We start from the raw sequence: 16758 nt of genomic DNA, 5'->3' as shown, positions 1-16758 counted from the left end.
AGATTGAAACCCATCATTAACTAATATGCAGGGAATGGCATTGATGGAATTTAGTGGATTAACGCACCTAATGCCGGTATCCCAGTGCAACATGAAAGTCATAGGTTCAAATCTTGCCCATGTCCACGCAGGCTTTGCTCCGCCAAGATAGTTAAATAGAAGCCATTGAATGGGTAATAACATTTGTTCTAAGTGTGCAGTCATGATTCAAGCCACTGAGTGTGCTGTATAAAGTGTATGTTTATTAAGCAATATGCCCTTTGTAAATTGTAAAACAATTCTGTCATTGACATGTCCTCAAAGAGCTTTCAGAAGGACATCTGAACTTTCGGAAGGCCAGGGATCAACACTGCATTATGTAATCAAGCAATAGATTGTGTAACTGAGATAGTTGCAATCACAGAAAATGTTCCTATCAGCAACTGGGATAATAAATGTGTGCCGCGCTAGGATGGGCTGTGTGTTCATCTACACAAGCTTTGGTGATTGAACGAATGGGGAGTGGCAACGAGGCCTAATCTAGTCAGTTAAGTGGCAATCTATGCATGTAAATGTGGTGTGTGCAGCTGCTTGCAGCTGTGGGCTCTGCATAGTTAGAGCAACATTTCAAAACAGTGCACATTGATGTACAATTCACACCATAACAAAAATTGCACAGCAGTAACTTGCATGACTAAACACAAGAGTAGTCCTCCCGACAAGTGCCTTCTGACCACTTGGAGCATTCTCAAGACATCCTGGTGGCTGTCAGTTATCTTCGAACAGCTGGAGTAGTGATAATCGGCAGCTCTTGGGGTGGCCTGGGGGCTCGCGGATATGACCTTAGAATAAATAAATGAGGGTGGCTAAACCACTTAACATACTGTAATATAGTAAAACAAACAGCATAGAATACTATAGCATAGCATACTCATATGGTGCAGAATAGTACAACGTAACACGTAGCTTAATACAATGGTCTACATTAGCACTACAACTAAGCACAGCATAGTATCAACACATAATCTAGCATAAGAGCACATTATGAATGCATGACATGTATGTCAACGGTGAAGACATGGATACAAGTGCACATCAAGGCCATGCTGCAAGTGCTGTGTGTATTATGGACGTTTAACTGTACTTGGGAACTGTGTGTGCTACTTGAGTGTCAATGCATAGGTATGAATGTATGTAGGTTTATTTTATAGCAGTTAACACTGCCTTTGGGCCCCTTTATTTATTTATTTGAATGTATAAAGCGCACAGCGGCCCTGAGGCATCGTGGTGCTGTTACAGAAGATTTACTGCCACTCAGTGGCTTTGAATGCAGGGGAAGAGGAGACAGAGAAGGGGAAAGGAAAAGCAGACTGTGACCTCCCCCACCCCTGACTGCCGAGAGGCCCTCACTGTTCCCTGGCTCTGTTCATGATGATATATTTATCCATGAGAAAAGAGCGAGAGTGAGTGAGAGGTAGTCTGGAGCGGTTTCTGGTTGGGCAAGGGCACCGGGGTTCAAGGGAGATTGTCCGCCTTGAGGTTGTGGGGAAGGCTGTGGCACTCGCATAGCCAGGTCCAGATCCTCAGGAATGACTCTATGCTACTTGGGTGGCTGCACCAGAGAGGTTCCATTGGAGAGAGGGCGTGATCATGTTTGGGAGTATTCGTGACAGGTGGCAGACACTGGGTGCAGATCGCTGCACATTTCCCTCAGGATTACACACCGGCTGTGCAAGAGAAGGGCACAACACAGAGAAGTTAGCAAGTCTGGCACTCATAACCGGATGGACCAACAACAAAATGGGCCTCATTATGGCTTTGGCAGAAGCCATGCCGCGATTGGCCGCATGGCTGCCTCCAAAACCGGGTCCGGGTTCCCTGAATGGGAAATTACCGGGCCATTCCGAGTTAGGAGGGCCCGGTAATTCCTCCCTCAGGGAACCCGGGCCCGGACCTTCCCCATTCCCATTTGAGCCCACATAGGGCTCAATGGGAATGGGTGCAGTAAGCTAACAACGGGCCAATTACGACCGGCCTGTTGTTAGCTCCCTGGACCCCTTGTGGGACCCAGTAACGATGCCTGGTTTTACCAGGCGTCCTTACCGGGTCCCGCGAGGGGACCTCGTAATCAGGCGGAATGGGAATAACGGGTCTGCATCCATTAGCGGACCCCGTTAACCCATTCCGCCTGACTCGTAAAGAGGCCCAATATGTCGTGGACAAACACGGTAATATATTTAGATAACATATCGGAAAGTTACTTACAGGGATACCTGTCTCAGGATAAATGATGACTAATCAGAAACACAGCCTGTAGGATGTACCTTCCATATGGCATTCAATGCGTACATTATGCCCTTAATGGCGAATTGCTGTAGAAACAATCTCTCTCTGGAATAGTGTTCCAGAAAGACAAGTCCTTAAGCGGTATTCTACTAGGAACAAATAGGTCACTTTGGGAGATGGGTTAATAATTGTGTAGAGAAATTGCACAAGGAGAAACAATATCCTTCAGAATACAGCTTCTTGTAAATGTGTCAGAGAGAGTGTTGTTTTAGAAAATAAACCCCAGAATGTTATGCTAAAGACATTGCACATTGCTCTGTGGTGTTCTTTGGCAGTAGCCTAAGAACAGCACAGAGCAACAACCCCTAATTATTGGGCTACAAACTAAGCCCAGAATGTTTTATTAGTACATGTCCCAACAACTCTAGAGTGACAGAGACAAATTGTTAATGACTCCAATCAAGCATTCCCACTAAGTCAGTGCCTTGTCTGGGATTGCTCAAGTGAAGCCCTTATTTATATATTTTTATGACAAGTTATAATCTGGATGATAAACCCTTATATAACGCCCCTCTCTTTGAATCCCCCCCTGACCTCACTGAGCCAAGAAGTAGGTTTGTTTTGCAATTTAAAAGATTTATTGGAAAAATTAAACAATATATATATATTACACTTTTATAATAAATTAATATTTGATATCACACTTAAGAATATGACAGTGATCAACACTGGGTGATGTTACACTAGCACACTGATTTAATTACTTAAACTTTGGTATAGGGAGGAAAAGGTAACTGAGAATGCTTTTATGGTTTCAAGGAAAAACAATGATGGAAAGAATGCAGTCCAGAAATAACTGGTAGGGTTTCACAAGAGATAATATGTTCACTTTTCCCCTGGTGGCAATTCTCTCCCATATGCAATAGAAGATGGAAGGGAGAGCACACAGTTCTCAGGAATACAATCACAGTACAATACGAATTCAGTTCCCCTCTAGCAAGCTTATAGCACCAGGGATGATTTTGAAACACAGGCGAAAGACTTTCAGGTGATTTGCAAGGGAGAGAAATATGCTAAAATTGATTTTAATTCCCTCTAGAGGTTCAGGGTGGGTGATAGCTACTTTAAATTAGTTCAGGATCACTTTAGCAATGCTCTATGAATGATTGTAAGGTTGCAAACGAATTTCAGCCAAGGAAAGCAAGAAGCTGCTATTTTGATAAGTGAAGAAATTTGAGCCAACTCGCAAATCGCGTTTTTTTTTTGCCGAGTGCGTCGAGCACGATTACGGAAAAAGTATATTGAATAGAAAGGGTTCGTTGGAAAGCGCAGAATCTTAGCTTTAAAATGGAAAATCTCGCTTCTAGCACAAACGGTGCAAGAGATACGGATGATTTCGTGAAGGTAGATTTTCAGAAATGAAATAATGATTCAAAATGGCAAAATGACACTTTTACAGGTTGAAAATCGGAGAAGGGACACACAATTCCTATGATGCAGTTCTGGACAGGTTCAAATGTTTTGAATCAGATTATTTTAAACTAAGAGATTGGTTCTGCACAGTTCTGGCGAGATACTCACACTATGAATTTGAAATAGGCCGTCAGGGACTGGTCAGGTTGGGACTGGACTCCAGGCAGTTGGTTCTGAAGTCACAGCTATCTGGGTCAGCTCTGCTGTTCTGGTCTGGATCTCTGGTTCTGGTCTCTCTGGTTCTGATCTGGTCTGTGGTTCTGCTGTCGGCACTTCTTTCTGGGTCTGCTACCGGTTCTGGCAAAATTTCTTGGCAAAGATTTCAACAGCTCACCCGGTTGTAGAATAGTTTGGTTGGATTGCTGGATTCTGAAGGCCTGCTGAAAAAGGATTTAGCTGGTGGTCCAGGCCTCTCTGCTTTAAGTTCTGGAGTGAAGTTCTGGAGTTCTCCGTCAGCGTGCTGCGCAGGAATTCAGTTGAAGGTTGGAAAATGAATGTCCCTGTCTGGCTTCCAGTGGCTCTTTTTATGTCTTTTGAAAATGGGTGTGGATGCTAACTTTCTTTGCCCAACCCACTCACGATTTGATAGGTCAAGGATTTCTCTTTGACATGATTTGAGAAGGGAGCAGTGAGTCAGAGTAAGTCAGAGTCTTACAGTCTATTGAAGAAACGCCCCTTTGCTTTTACCTTAGAAAATCCTTTCCATAACTAAACATATTTCCCAGATACACAAGTGGTTGACATTACATGTACAGATTGCAGATGACTTAAGGTACATTCTTGTTCAACTCTGATCTTCCTAAGAGCTTGCATTAAAAAATGACAACTTATTTTCGTTTTTAGTTGGTTTACCAATATCGGACGTTTACTAAAAATGGCACAAATGTACACCGCCTTTCTACACATATTCCAGTAAATTTTCATTTTTCTAGCGTGATCCCTGTGTCTGCAATCTCCATAATTCATGGGGTTTTGCCTCAGAACATGGTACAGAGTTCTCACACCTCTTAAAATGTGCACAGAAAAATCACAAGAATAATGATATTAATTATATAATTTTGGCAAGTCCGTACTATGAATTATCCATCTTTTTTTTAAACTATGCTCTGGCCCAGAGGGGTGTGGTTTCCCAAAGCACATGGTGGAATTTCTGGTTTGTCCACTTCCTCCAACTCAAGTTGCTCACAGAGGCACTGCCCCTCCCCGTTTCTCTCAAGAGGAAGCCATTTACGACCCCCCATAATTTAACATTTGCCTGAGCCAAGGAAGGCTCATTGTTCAGTTTCCTGCAGTCCCCAGCTGCTCCTCCCCTAATCCAATCAGAGAGGTGTCATCTCCCTTTGGTGGGGGCAGCAGAATGCAGCCAGGCCTGGGAAGAGTGGCTGAGCAAGTTTCAACTCCTGTCGGGGGTAGTTGCCAGGCAGAATTCAATCTCTTTAAGCCAGGCTTCAGCTAAATGTCACATTTGTTCCCAGTTTTTCTTCATCCAAATCAAACTTACAATTTTTACACATGCAGCTAGAACGCTGATTCTAAGTTCAAAACTATGACATTTAACAGTTGCAAACTATGTGACACTCAACAGTAGGTCACTCATTTATTTTAAACATTTAGATGTTAGTGTCTTTCAGTCCAATTTCACTTCAGCTGCTGACATCCACGGCTCAGCCAGTTTCATTATGAACATTATTTTGGGCTCTTTCTCTTTCCAGATTTTGTATGCACACAAGAATACATTCTGCCAAATGTCTGCTGGTGTTCAGTGAGATTTTTGAATATCTTGCAATGTTTAAAATAGGCATTTTTAGCTTGCATTTCAGAGAAACATAGGTGATTTTAAAGCGCTTTTTGAGCCAACCGGCACTGCTGTTTTTCCTTTTGCACACATTTCACCCATGGCACTCCTGGCCCATCACGCTCGCACTGGTGGGTGGTAGGCGACCATTTTGGTGAGCGCAAAAACTGCACGGTTTTCCTGGATCCTGGCGCAAATGTGGGTTTTTCCTCCATCTTAGATTTCCTAAACCCATAGCACCAAATGTTGCAGCATAATAACTCGAACATGGGTCAAAACCCCTCACAAAATGCAACGTTGGAGTATTGTGCTAGAAAATACGACATCAAAAATATGCACCCATACATTCTCCCAGCAGAATTGTGTTCCTGAAATATGTCCGCGCAAATAGTGTGCCAGAAGATGTGACAGTTGAATATTATCTGAGAGATCTAGATTGTATTTCTCACACTTTACCAGAATCTTTCTACAAATTACTCAAGGTCATCAAATGACATTTCGCATCCAGGGCCAATGACTCCAAAGGCCTTCCTGGCACTGGTCTAGTTGACCTGGGAGTATAGCTTTCACAATGATTTGCAGGCAGAACCTTCCGCTGGACCAACTGAGTGACCATTGTCTGTGAGAAGTTCTCAAATAGCTGGCAATAATTTAGCGAGTATAAGTGAGCATTGGCATCTGAAAAGCCCCACACAGCTCTATTTAGCTACTATATCCCTGAATTCTTTCCAGGCAATTTTGAACCCGAATAACAAAACAAACGCCATACTTTAAACAGGCTTTTTTGGTGTAAATTCAGGTATTCTTTGTTTTGTTGTACAAACATGAAGAATACATGTGCATACCTAGATGACCTTATAAAACAGTTTTTTTAGTGTATTTAAGTTGTTAAAGAACATTTGCACTTGGTGGGGGAATGGTAGGGCCCCCTGGCCCTCCTGACCTATAAGGAAGCTCGGAATGCGAGCTATACCTCATGGCATTGTCCTTGTTCTGAGCCTCCTTAGAAACGGAAGGCCACTGTCTTCCATGCTGGGCACAAGGTAAGTCTTCCCGTCCCCCCTTTACTCCTTTGCCCCCCCAATTACCAACTCCCCTGCCCACTCCTCCCCACCACATCCCTTACCCCACCATGACTAAAGTCGAGATTACACGCGGGTGGATGGTGTCCCCTCACTTTTTTCAGAAGGCACCTTGATATGCTATGTTAGTGAGACCGCCTTTTTTTTTAGGACTTGACCCCTGTACCCCATTAATCTCCAGATACCTTGTTCCTCAACGGTAGGTAATAGGAACACTTGCTGCTCTGGTGATTCCCCTGCAAGGTAATTGCCACCATGGGAAGGGAGAAGGGACTATTGGTAGTTCCCTTCTCCCTACGTCCATGGTGGCCATTTTGTTTTGAATCTTCTTTTTAAGTGGAGAAACGGCAACAGCAGCATTTCTCCACTTAAAAAAGCACACTATTAGCACCACGCAAAGCATGCCAGGGATTGAATAGCAATATACCGCCCATGGGGGTATGGTGCATTTCTGGTCAGGTAGTGGCTAAGGGCCCACTGTAACTTTGGCCCACGGCCATTAGCTGAACGGTAATACCCTCACACGTCCGAGTACATTGCTTAAGTAGTAAAATCTCAAACAGGTTTTTTATGCTCAGGTCAATTTTCATTGCAGGACTCCATTTACATTTAAGATAGGGAAAATAAAGCTACTGCTCTGAGGCCTAAGGGTGTGCAGTGCATTACAAACATTTCAAATAAATAAATAAAATACTGAAAATAAAGTTACAGCCATACCCTTTTTGAGTAACATGTGTCTATAAGGAGTGCAGGTGGGAGTGGCATGCAAGTCCATTCCTCCTTTACCGCCCGACTTGACAGACCTGCTGCCATTATCGCGAGGCTTGGGGGTTACAGTGCTGCACTCCTCCTGGTTCATGATACCCAACCTATGATGGGAGTACCTGCTATTCAATGGCAATACCTCCAATTTGGTCTGCATGTGTTATCATCCATAGACCACGGTTTCCTGTTCAAATGCGATACCCCTCCCATAACCCTCCCCAGACACACTTTGAAGGTAAATATTACGCACATCTCATACTCACTTAAAATATACATTAATGTGATCGGAGGTTAGCACAGGGGAAACTTGCTGGTCTTGGAAGCAAAACCACGCAAAAGAACAGAGGTTCGAATCCGCATAGACATTTAACTCGGGTATTAAGCATGTTATAAAAAACAATTAAATATATAAATTATGGGACCTGCACACTTTAAATGAAGATATTATGCCACATCATTGCAATTGGTTAAAAAAAGAATGTCATTTAAACAATGAAATGAAGTGATAATTTTTTACAGCCGCAATGTATTTTTAACAGTGTTTGAAAAACGACATTTCTGTTATGGCACAGTAATGACTAGTTACTGTGTATTTGTGTAAGAACACAAGCAGCCTCAATATCCACCAATCACGTTCTGATTCCCGCCGATTTACAGCAGAATTTCCTAAAGAGTGCATTCAGAGGTGGTTTTCACATTGGGCAAATGCCCACGCCGCCCTGCTTTGCCTCTCCCCCCTCAAACACAAACAACCAGGGATACACAGGCCCTCCCAGTGAGGTCTTGTGTTTTTAATGTGTCTCAGAGGCAGATTATTTATAACAAGAAGTGATTAGAGATGGGAAAAGGTGACAGGCAGTGACCATTGCTGTGGCCCTTTTTTCTTAAAATGATGAAGGGTTTTAACAAGATATTTAAGTGTGATTGCTGGGTTATTAGAAATTACAGGGATACAAAACATGCTGTGTGAAACAATGTCCTTGTCATGCATTGCGTTTCACTTTGTGTCTGTATGAGTTTTTTTTGTAAATTCTCATTCATTTCGATGCTAGAGCTTGTAAACTTCCATTCAGCATGGGGGAAAAAAAGTTACAATCATCGGGGGTTATTTTCCAAGTCAAGTTGAGTGGAAGAAGTGGCGCTAATCCATTTATCACTTTTTATGAGCTGCAGGATTTTGTATGATTTGGCAGGTGAAATTGGAGAGCAGATCTAATTTAACCAGGTCCCCCTGACAAATCCGATTTGTTTTCCACCAGCATGTTTTTTTATGTTGGAGGAAAACCAATGGATTCCTATGGTTTCCGCCTGCCTTTTTCACCTGGTAAAAAAAGGCAGATTCGAAAGGAATCCATTGTGGGTGGCTCCCACAATCATTAATTGTGGAGGGGATTTACACTTTTCCAGAAACGTAGTGGAAAAGTAAAGAGGAAAGGTGATTTTTGCCTACGTTTTACCCTTTACCTTTTCCAGTACTTGGTGGAAACAATTAAAATTAATAAATGGGCCCTTTTGCAATAGGAGTGGTACCCTCTCTCCAATATAGCGTTCAAAACAAAATGCCCCCTTACTCTTTTCATCAACACGTTTCTGCAATGATGAATACATTGTCCAGTTAGTTTATCATGTGACTTGTGCGTTTTTAAAGTAATCTGTAGAAAATTGAGTATTATTTTAGGTATTCAAAACCAAACTCCAACACATATTTGTACCAACTTCAGCATGGAAGATGTACATTCATACCTGACCTGCTAACATTAGGTGCACCTAGAAGTGATTCAGTTCGCATTCTAAGCTATTCCAAAAGGTCTCATTCATGGTTTAATAGATGAGAAGCACACGCATTAGGACCCAAAAAGAACACAACCACACACACACACACACAGATATCTTTGAAAATATCAGGTCACATTTGTTGAACAAAATTGTGTCATTCAATAGAAACCAAAGTAAACACATCAAGCAAAGAGTCATCATTGATAATTGCATATTATAACCAGTATCTAAACAGTGAGTACCAGACAATGAAATACAGGGGCATGGCAGGGGAGCAGGACCCTCTCCTCCCTGCTACACCCAATCAGGAGCGATGCCAGGAGGCCGGAAACCCCTCAACCTGCACTGTCTGCCTCCTAATGCAGCTTTCCCAGCCCTAGCACTCCCTCCTAAATGCTAATACTCCCTCACACCCTCAACGCAATTAAAATGTGATGCAGAAATGCAACAAAAAATAAAATTGTGTCTTTAAAAAGTAATTTTCTAAGAAACAAAATAAATCTCCTATTCCTTGGTGTAACGCCCACCTGGTTCCCACGGGGGCGCTGATCTAGTCTGGATTACTGCGGCCTCTTCTAGCGTGATGCGCAGGACCCGGAACACCGATTGGACAGGACCTCCAAATCGTGCTTTCTTGGCCCGTAGGAATATCCTTCTGCAGATGAGAAAGGGGATTAACAGTCTGCAGAATGGTGTGCTAGCTCCCCCCTCCGTTCCTCTCTATTCCTCCAAACCCGGTTTAAGCTCACCTTATGGTTTGGAAGGTTGAACTCTCCATCCTGCTTCTGGTGCAGGGGCGCGCGTTCGTCCAGTTACTTCACTGGTTTTCAGAATGGCGCTGGCAAAATCCACTTGACTTTCCTGAGCGATGCGCCGTAAGTATGAAAGTTCAAAGTTCAAGTGAGGCCCCCTTTATGCTGTCTTTCTCACCTGTGATCTGTCCTTTATTTCAGGTGCAGAATGAAGGCGATGCGTCGAGGGGTTAACCTGCCGAGGTGAGTAGTAATGAGGGCGATCCCTCTAGATGTCCTTATCATTCCTCTGAAATGTCTCTGGTCCTTTCCCCATAGGGGCCGGGGTACGGTACCTGCCAACGGGGCGGCGCCGACCGGAAATGTGGAAGAAAAGCCGGTAAGTATTATGGCTGTTAATCAGGCTTTCCTTCTGTGTGTCCTTCTGCTCACCTTTTGTTTCTTCCTCTCTCCCCTAGGTGCAGAGATGTGGCGTCCGATGCTGACAGCCGCGATGGAGCCGGGAGATGTCTCGAGGACAGGACAGGTGAGTGAAGCGTGGCGTTGCAGCGAGCAACGCGATGCTTTTAAATTGAAGTCTTCCTTCAGGGATGCTGGCGAGAAGATTCCGGATGCAGGTAAGAAGCTTGAAATAATCCTTGGTTTTCACCTTTCTCTTCTCTTCCTTCCTTGCAGGTCTTCCAGGTTCAAGACGGGCGTGGCTGTAGTCCAGGAGCAGGAGCAGACACGGTGAGCGTTAAACTGCAGGAAGCAGAACAACGCGAAGCATGAGCTGCTGTCTGGGCGTGGCTTAAATAGCCTCCAAAGAAGTCCCAGGTATGTATCCTTCCCCAACTAGGTATGTATCCTTCCCTGGCCACGCCCGAGTGAAAAAATAGTCCCTATGAAAAAATAGTCCCTTTCAGGTCTCAGGGAGGCCTGAAGCGTGCAGCATGGTCTGCATCAGGTAAGTGCACAAAACACCTCCCTTTATGAGCCTGGCGCCTATGGCGCCAGGACTGATGTCCAACATGAGCCTTGCGCCAAAGGCGCCAGGACTGAGTCCAAAGAGTCCCTATAAGGGGCCGCTGGGCTTTTACCCAAGGGCATGATGCCTGCTTCCGGGGGTACTGGGCCTGGCCTGATGCTCCGGGGGTAGGCATCATGACACTTGGTTCAGTAGTCTGGAAATGGGGGGGTCTATCTTTCACAACAAGATGGAGGGACCACAAGCACCTCCTCCAGGGCCATTTGAGAGTAGCCACAGTGTTCAGGAAGGCATTGTTGGGTGAACACCATTGTTAGGGAGAATTCTCTCTTTAGGCTGAATTTCCAAACCTAGTGAGTCCCCCAGCAGCTTTGCTGGATTTCTGGAGTTTGTTTTTTTCTCCTGCCAAGAGTGAGACTCTTTTTCTCCCACTCTTGGACATGATGTATGGTGTTCCTTTGACTGTTAATGTGTTTTATGGGCTATGGGGTCCTTTACTCCAAAAGGTCTCATGTGGTTTTCCTATGTGTGTTACACAGCACCCTCCGTGCAGTAACACAGGGATGTCATAGTGACACCCCACCATAGACTCCATACCCTGGGACTGACTACTGTCTCCCAGGGCATGTAAAGTCACCATTGGCTTTACTAGTCCCAAATTCTGAACAGAAACCAGTACAAACCATCCTATGTTGGACTTACTGGTCGGGGCAATTCAATTGCCCCGGGGTCTGTTAGTCGAGGGGGCACGTCTCCGTCCCCCCGATCGAGTTTTGGCTGGTGGCAGTGGATACTACTTTTTATATTCGACCGCGAATATATCCCTATGGGATTTTCCCATTGTTCGAGGCTACCAACTTTAATTATTTAATTCTCATAGCCTCGAACATACCTCTGGTTTATTTATTTAATATTAATTCGCCAGTTGGTATTTTTTGCCTGGACTCGATTCTAAAATGGCGTTTGTGTTCTCTTCTGTGACTCCAACCCAAGTCGAGCCCTTTGTTCCACTTTTTGGCGGGCTTCTCCACAGAAGACTCCAAAAAGGGTGCCACTCTGTCTGGGTACCACAGGGGGTGCGGGAGGGGGTTTAGGCACCCTGGACTGAGTTACCTTGGTAACTCAAGTCGCACTCTTGTGTGATTGGCCCAAGTGGTGAGCCGGCCGGCTCACCACTTAGCATGTTTGATTGACAGCTAGGCTGAGTGAATGGGGGTGTGCTGCATAAAAGCAGGGCTTTGGGGACTGGAACTTCAGAAGTCGCCACAGGACCTGAGAATCTGACGAGGGAGAAGCTGAGCCGACTTACCACGATGACACCACCGGTGGAGCCCAGTGGAACCGACTCACCACTTCCCGACGACAGAGAAGATCTTCCGGCTGGAGAGGCTTCTTCCCCTGACTGATGGGCACAACCAGTTTACCTTCTTCTCTTCGCATCCCAGGCCGTCTTGTGGTCGAATTGCCCGTGCCAAGCACCCCGGCAACCGGATAGCCACTTACCACTGGACCGCGAATAAAAGGACCGCTCCTTTTACCTGAGAACTCTGCAGCTGGTTTCTTCCCTGGCAGTGCAACAGACTCCTGTCTTCCTCCCCGACGAGATCCTCTCTTCCCCCGGACGAAGCACCGACTTGCATCCGCCGCCAGGAACAACTGCCCCCGCTGGAGTATTCTCACCACTTTAAGGTACCTTGTCCGCCAGGCCTCCCTTTCTAAAGATTGCTACAAGGTAATAATAATCGCTTAACCTTGTGGACTGGGCTGGCCGCCTTGACCTTCTAACTGGTCCCTTTCTTTGGTCCAACTCTTTTTGAACCTTTTCAAGACTTTTGTGCACTGCAACCGTGTGACCTTGGACACATTTCGTTTTGGTCCTCTTAAAGTGGATCCGGCCTACTGAACTCTAAACTCACGGTTTTACTTTGCCTTCCTCTCTTGTTGTGATCTTGCAAAAGTGTTGGGATCTGTTTCAAGTTATACTCTGCTTTTCTCTCCCTTTTAAACCGAAGTATTAGAATGTCATCTGCGTTAAGCGCTCACCGCTGTCTGAAAATAAGTGGGGCTTTACTAAAGAATTGTCTAATATTCTTTTAAGGGAGTGTATATCTTTTAGTGACCGTGTTTTTGAATTGCTTACTATTAGTGCCTGTGTGTTTTTCTAGATGTGTTTTTAAATAAATAATTATATCTCTTTTACACCAAGCTCTGGTTACTGTTTACTTGTTCTACTGAGTTCTTCTGACCTATTGTGAATACTCTGTATATTGCCTAACTCTTCTTGAGGGAGGTCTGACTGCTCAGCCACAGCTACCAAGTGAATCTGTGTGGTACAGACTGCTACCAAGTGGGTTTACTGCCAAACACCTGTAGTCTTAAATCTTTTGCAGTGGTCCCAGAGGGAACTGCACAGGTTTCTGCCTAACAACCATCTAGATGGTACAAAGACTGGGGGCCTCGCTGCTCAGCCCTCTCAGAGGAGGAGAAAACATCCCCCTCGATTCTCTCCAGCCAGGCCATAGAAAGGCATGCTGCGGGCTGGTAGGAGTATGTGGGAGTGGAGGTAAATGGGAATGGTGGTTGGGGAAATGAAGGAAGGTGACTTGGGGTGAAAGGTGAAGGAGTATCGGATATAATAGAAAGGGGAGAGAGATGGGAAGGGACCATAGATAGGTATATTGATGTTGCAACACTATTTCCCTTGCTTCTCTTATACTCAGTACTTAGTACTGGAGCCGGGCCTAGCAGGGTGGTCCTTTAGCCTCTCTGAGAGACTAGTATTCTAATGCCAATGGAGAGACTTGATTCCTGCAGACTACGCCCACCTTTCATATGTATGAAAGAAGAATGCAAAGATGGCCACCATGTTTTTGATGACACCTTCCTTGACAATATCCCTCATGATAGATTGAAAGGGATTCACTGCCTGCGCCGGTAACAGACGCTAAAACACAGAGTTTGCATGGGTTCCATTGCCAATCGCGGTTGCATGCATTACATCTGGATAATTCAGTGGCTCAGACCAGAGCGGCTTAAACAGTAGCGGTCTGGTCCTACAGCAATAAAAAAAATGATCCTTAAGCGTCCACAATCCATTCAATTTACAGAGCTGGTATTTTGTCAAATGTTTGCATACAAATCTAGAAGTTTTGAATTAATACCTGATCTCATCCAGAAAGAATTTTAAAGCCTGGATAGTAGCCATTTCACATGGTCTACAAGATGATCCTGATAAGGAGTGCCTTCCATTGGAAGGGTAGGGTAAAGTAGCCTGCTGCGCCAGATAAGTAACCCAAGAGGTGCTACTAGCGCAATGGCAATACCTCTACTGTGAGCAGATGACGCCAGAGCCCTGGGACACCATATTTCCAGTTCTGGGGGTTTATTTAATGACTAGTGAATTATGCCAGTTGAACATTTTGGACCAGTTACCCAATGATTTGTCAAAGGAAAGCCTGTGGGCCTCATTACACGGACGGCGGTAAGGGTTAACGGTCACCGTTAATGGTACCGGTGACCGTTAACCCTTACCGCCTTACTACGAGGTCCCTTTGCGGGTTGGAGACTTTAACGCCTGCTTTTTGCAGGCGTTAAAAACCAACCAGCAAAGGGACCAGAGAGCTAATTACGGTACTGCAATTTGCGGTGCCGTAATTAGCGCCTTCCCCATTCCCATTATGCCCTATGGGGCACAAATGGGAATGGGGAAGGGCAATGGTGGAAGGGGGAATTACCGCCCCGCCAACCTTGGAATAGGGCGGTGATTCCCCTTTCCACCAAGGCGGTGCCGGTATTTTACCGGCATGGACCAAGGTGCTAATAGCACCTTGGTCCACCGCCATCCGTGTAATGAGGCCCTAAGACTGGGAATGTGTGTCTTGATGACCTGAAGTTGTCTACTTCTGCCACCGACATGGCCACCGTCCTCACTCACCTGATTGTTTCCGGCCTAGTCCATGTCCTTTGGCTTTCCCAGTTATGATATATGATATGATATGATGTGGCATTTGTAACGTGCCTGTACACAAGTGTTTCTAGGCGTGACAAGACAAGGAGGGGGAAACAAGGGAGGACAAAATAATGATCTTACTAGGCCTTGTGTCATTCACATTGCACAAGTATGAGGAAGAGGGAAGGGGAGAAGTGCCAAGGGGAGGGGAAAGGGGAAGTGCAATTAACTCACAAGTGCAGCCACGGGTGGCTCATATGTGCAGAGAGAAGGGACTGTATGGTTGCAGATACAGACCCTTAAGTGCTGGGGAGCCCGGTGAGAGGGCAACTGGACATGCAGGAGCCTGGGCCCGAGTGCAGAGGGTGACGAGGTGACAAGTGCGCGGAGCAGTCAGGTGCATCAGCAGGGGAGAGGAAGAGAGAAAGCGGAAACGAAAACAAAGGTCTTGAGTTGTTTCCGGAACCAGAGGTGGTTCTGCTCAAGTTTGAGAGAGGCAGGGAGGCTGTCTCAGAGGGAGGACCCAGCCGATGAGATAGATCTGCCCCCAACTCTCTGCTCGAAGAAGCATCTGACCCTCAGAGAGTTGGAGGTAGGTGAAAAACACACAGAGAGGGAGCAGGTTCTTGGTCAGTATCTCTCTCAGGGGACTGCAGAATGGCTAGAGAGGAAAAGCCAAAACATTTGACAGAATAAAATACCTTTTATATAGATGTTTGGTTATGGCACAACAAAGCTACATCTTCGGGACAAAGAAATGATTTTGGGGATAGTAGAAAAGCATCTGAAAAGCTATTAACTTAGGTGAAAGGATGTGCTGTTATTGTAAGCATTTTCAGTGCATGCGATAAGAAGTGTTTATTGTAGTTGATTGTAGGTTTGGGTAAGTGTTTCCTTGCATTGGTTCAAGCAGATGCCAGCAAGATAGCTCAGGGAGTTAAGCACTTGCCTTAATTTGGTGTGTGCAGCCTGCAGTCGCAGGTCACGGTCTGGTAGGGCTACTTGGATCTTTATTCTTCTGAGGCTTATGAATTGAGTACAATTAGGCTGATTCATGGAATTATTTGTGCCGAAAAACAGGGATTTGTGCGCCATTCTGCCCACAAATTCCCATTTGGTAAACAGGGATTTGCCGGCAGAATGGCGCACAAATCCCCGTTTTTCGGTGCAAATAATTCTATGAATCAGCCACTTAATGATAGAACAAGTTACCATTACATGGCTTAGAATTCATAGAACTCTTTCATGAATAACAAAATGTGATATTATTATTGTCACTATTATTATTGTGACTATTATTTTATGGGATTTATCTGTTCGCCAAACATTTTATTTTCCACTGGTGATTAAGGCCGAAATACAGAACTCTGCCTCTGTTCTGCACTTATCCTGCGTCCTCTCCTTTTATTTTTCAGACAGGAAATATTTCTTACGCCTTAAGTCTATCCAGAGAGTGTCTCCATTATGGTAGGTTCATGAAAGTATTCACAATCTTTATAACTCCGCGCGAATGTGTGCTATGGTTCCCATTAGCAGGCTGCAATATAAAATGGAGAATTTCACTGGGTTTGGTCTGTTCTCCCCAGCAAACCTTCTGATTGTCACAACCATGATTCTGATCCTTGTTCCTTTGGAGTCATATTCTGCCTTCCCTTGTGTGCATGCTTAACTGGTAAACAAATGAACTGTGCAATTCCAATGCCACACCTGTTAGCCTCGCAACAGTACCTTGTCCTCCTTACCACCATACCCGAGACCCAAGGCTCTCAATTTGTGTGTTATTTTTACAGTGACCTGGAACACCAACACTTCATCACTTCAACTGCTACAGCTGCATCACTTCACTTTCTGAACAAACATAAAATCAGCCCCTTTCTCAAGCACTTGCTCACCTAAGTGCACAAACATTACAAGGGTTCACTATCTTTGCAAAA

At 44.9% G+C, this 16758-nt stretch overlaps 1 protein-coding gene across 2 annotated transcripts in view; it reads left to right on the top strand.

The window, feature by feature from the left end:
- Window positions 1-16758, top strand: part of P4HA3 (prolyl 4-hydroxylase subunit alpha 3) — a 356959-nt gene that overhangs the window by 218782 nt on the left and 121419 nt on the right. For both annotated transcript variants that reach the window (XM_069640141.1, XM_069640140.1), the window contains exon 5: window positions 16240-16291. In XM_069640141.1, coding sequence (XP_069496242.1) covers window positions 16240-16291 — 52 coding nt within the window. The remainder of the gene's footprint in view (window positions 1-16239; window positions 16292-16758) is intronic.

The sequence above is a fragment of the Ambystoma mexicanum genome, chromosome 7q (genome assembly GCF_040938575.1).
Source record: "Ambystoma mexicanum isolate Mex_15411 chromosome 7q, UKY_AmexF1_1, whole genome shotgun sequence".
Lineage (NCBI taxonomy): Eukaryota > Metazoa > Chordata > Amphibia > Caudata > Ambystomatidae > Ambystoma > Ambystoma mexicanum.
The sequence above is the reverse complement of the archived record's forward strand: the minus strand, read 5'-3'. Positions and strand labels throughout refer to the sequence as shown.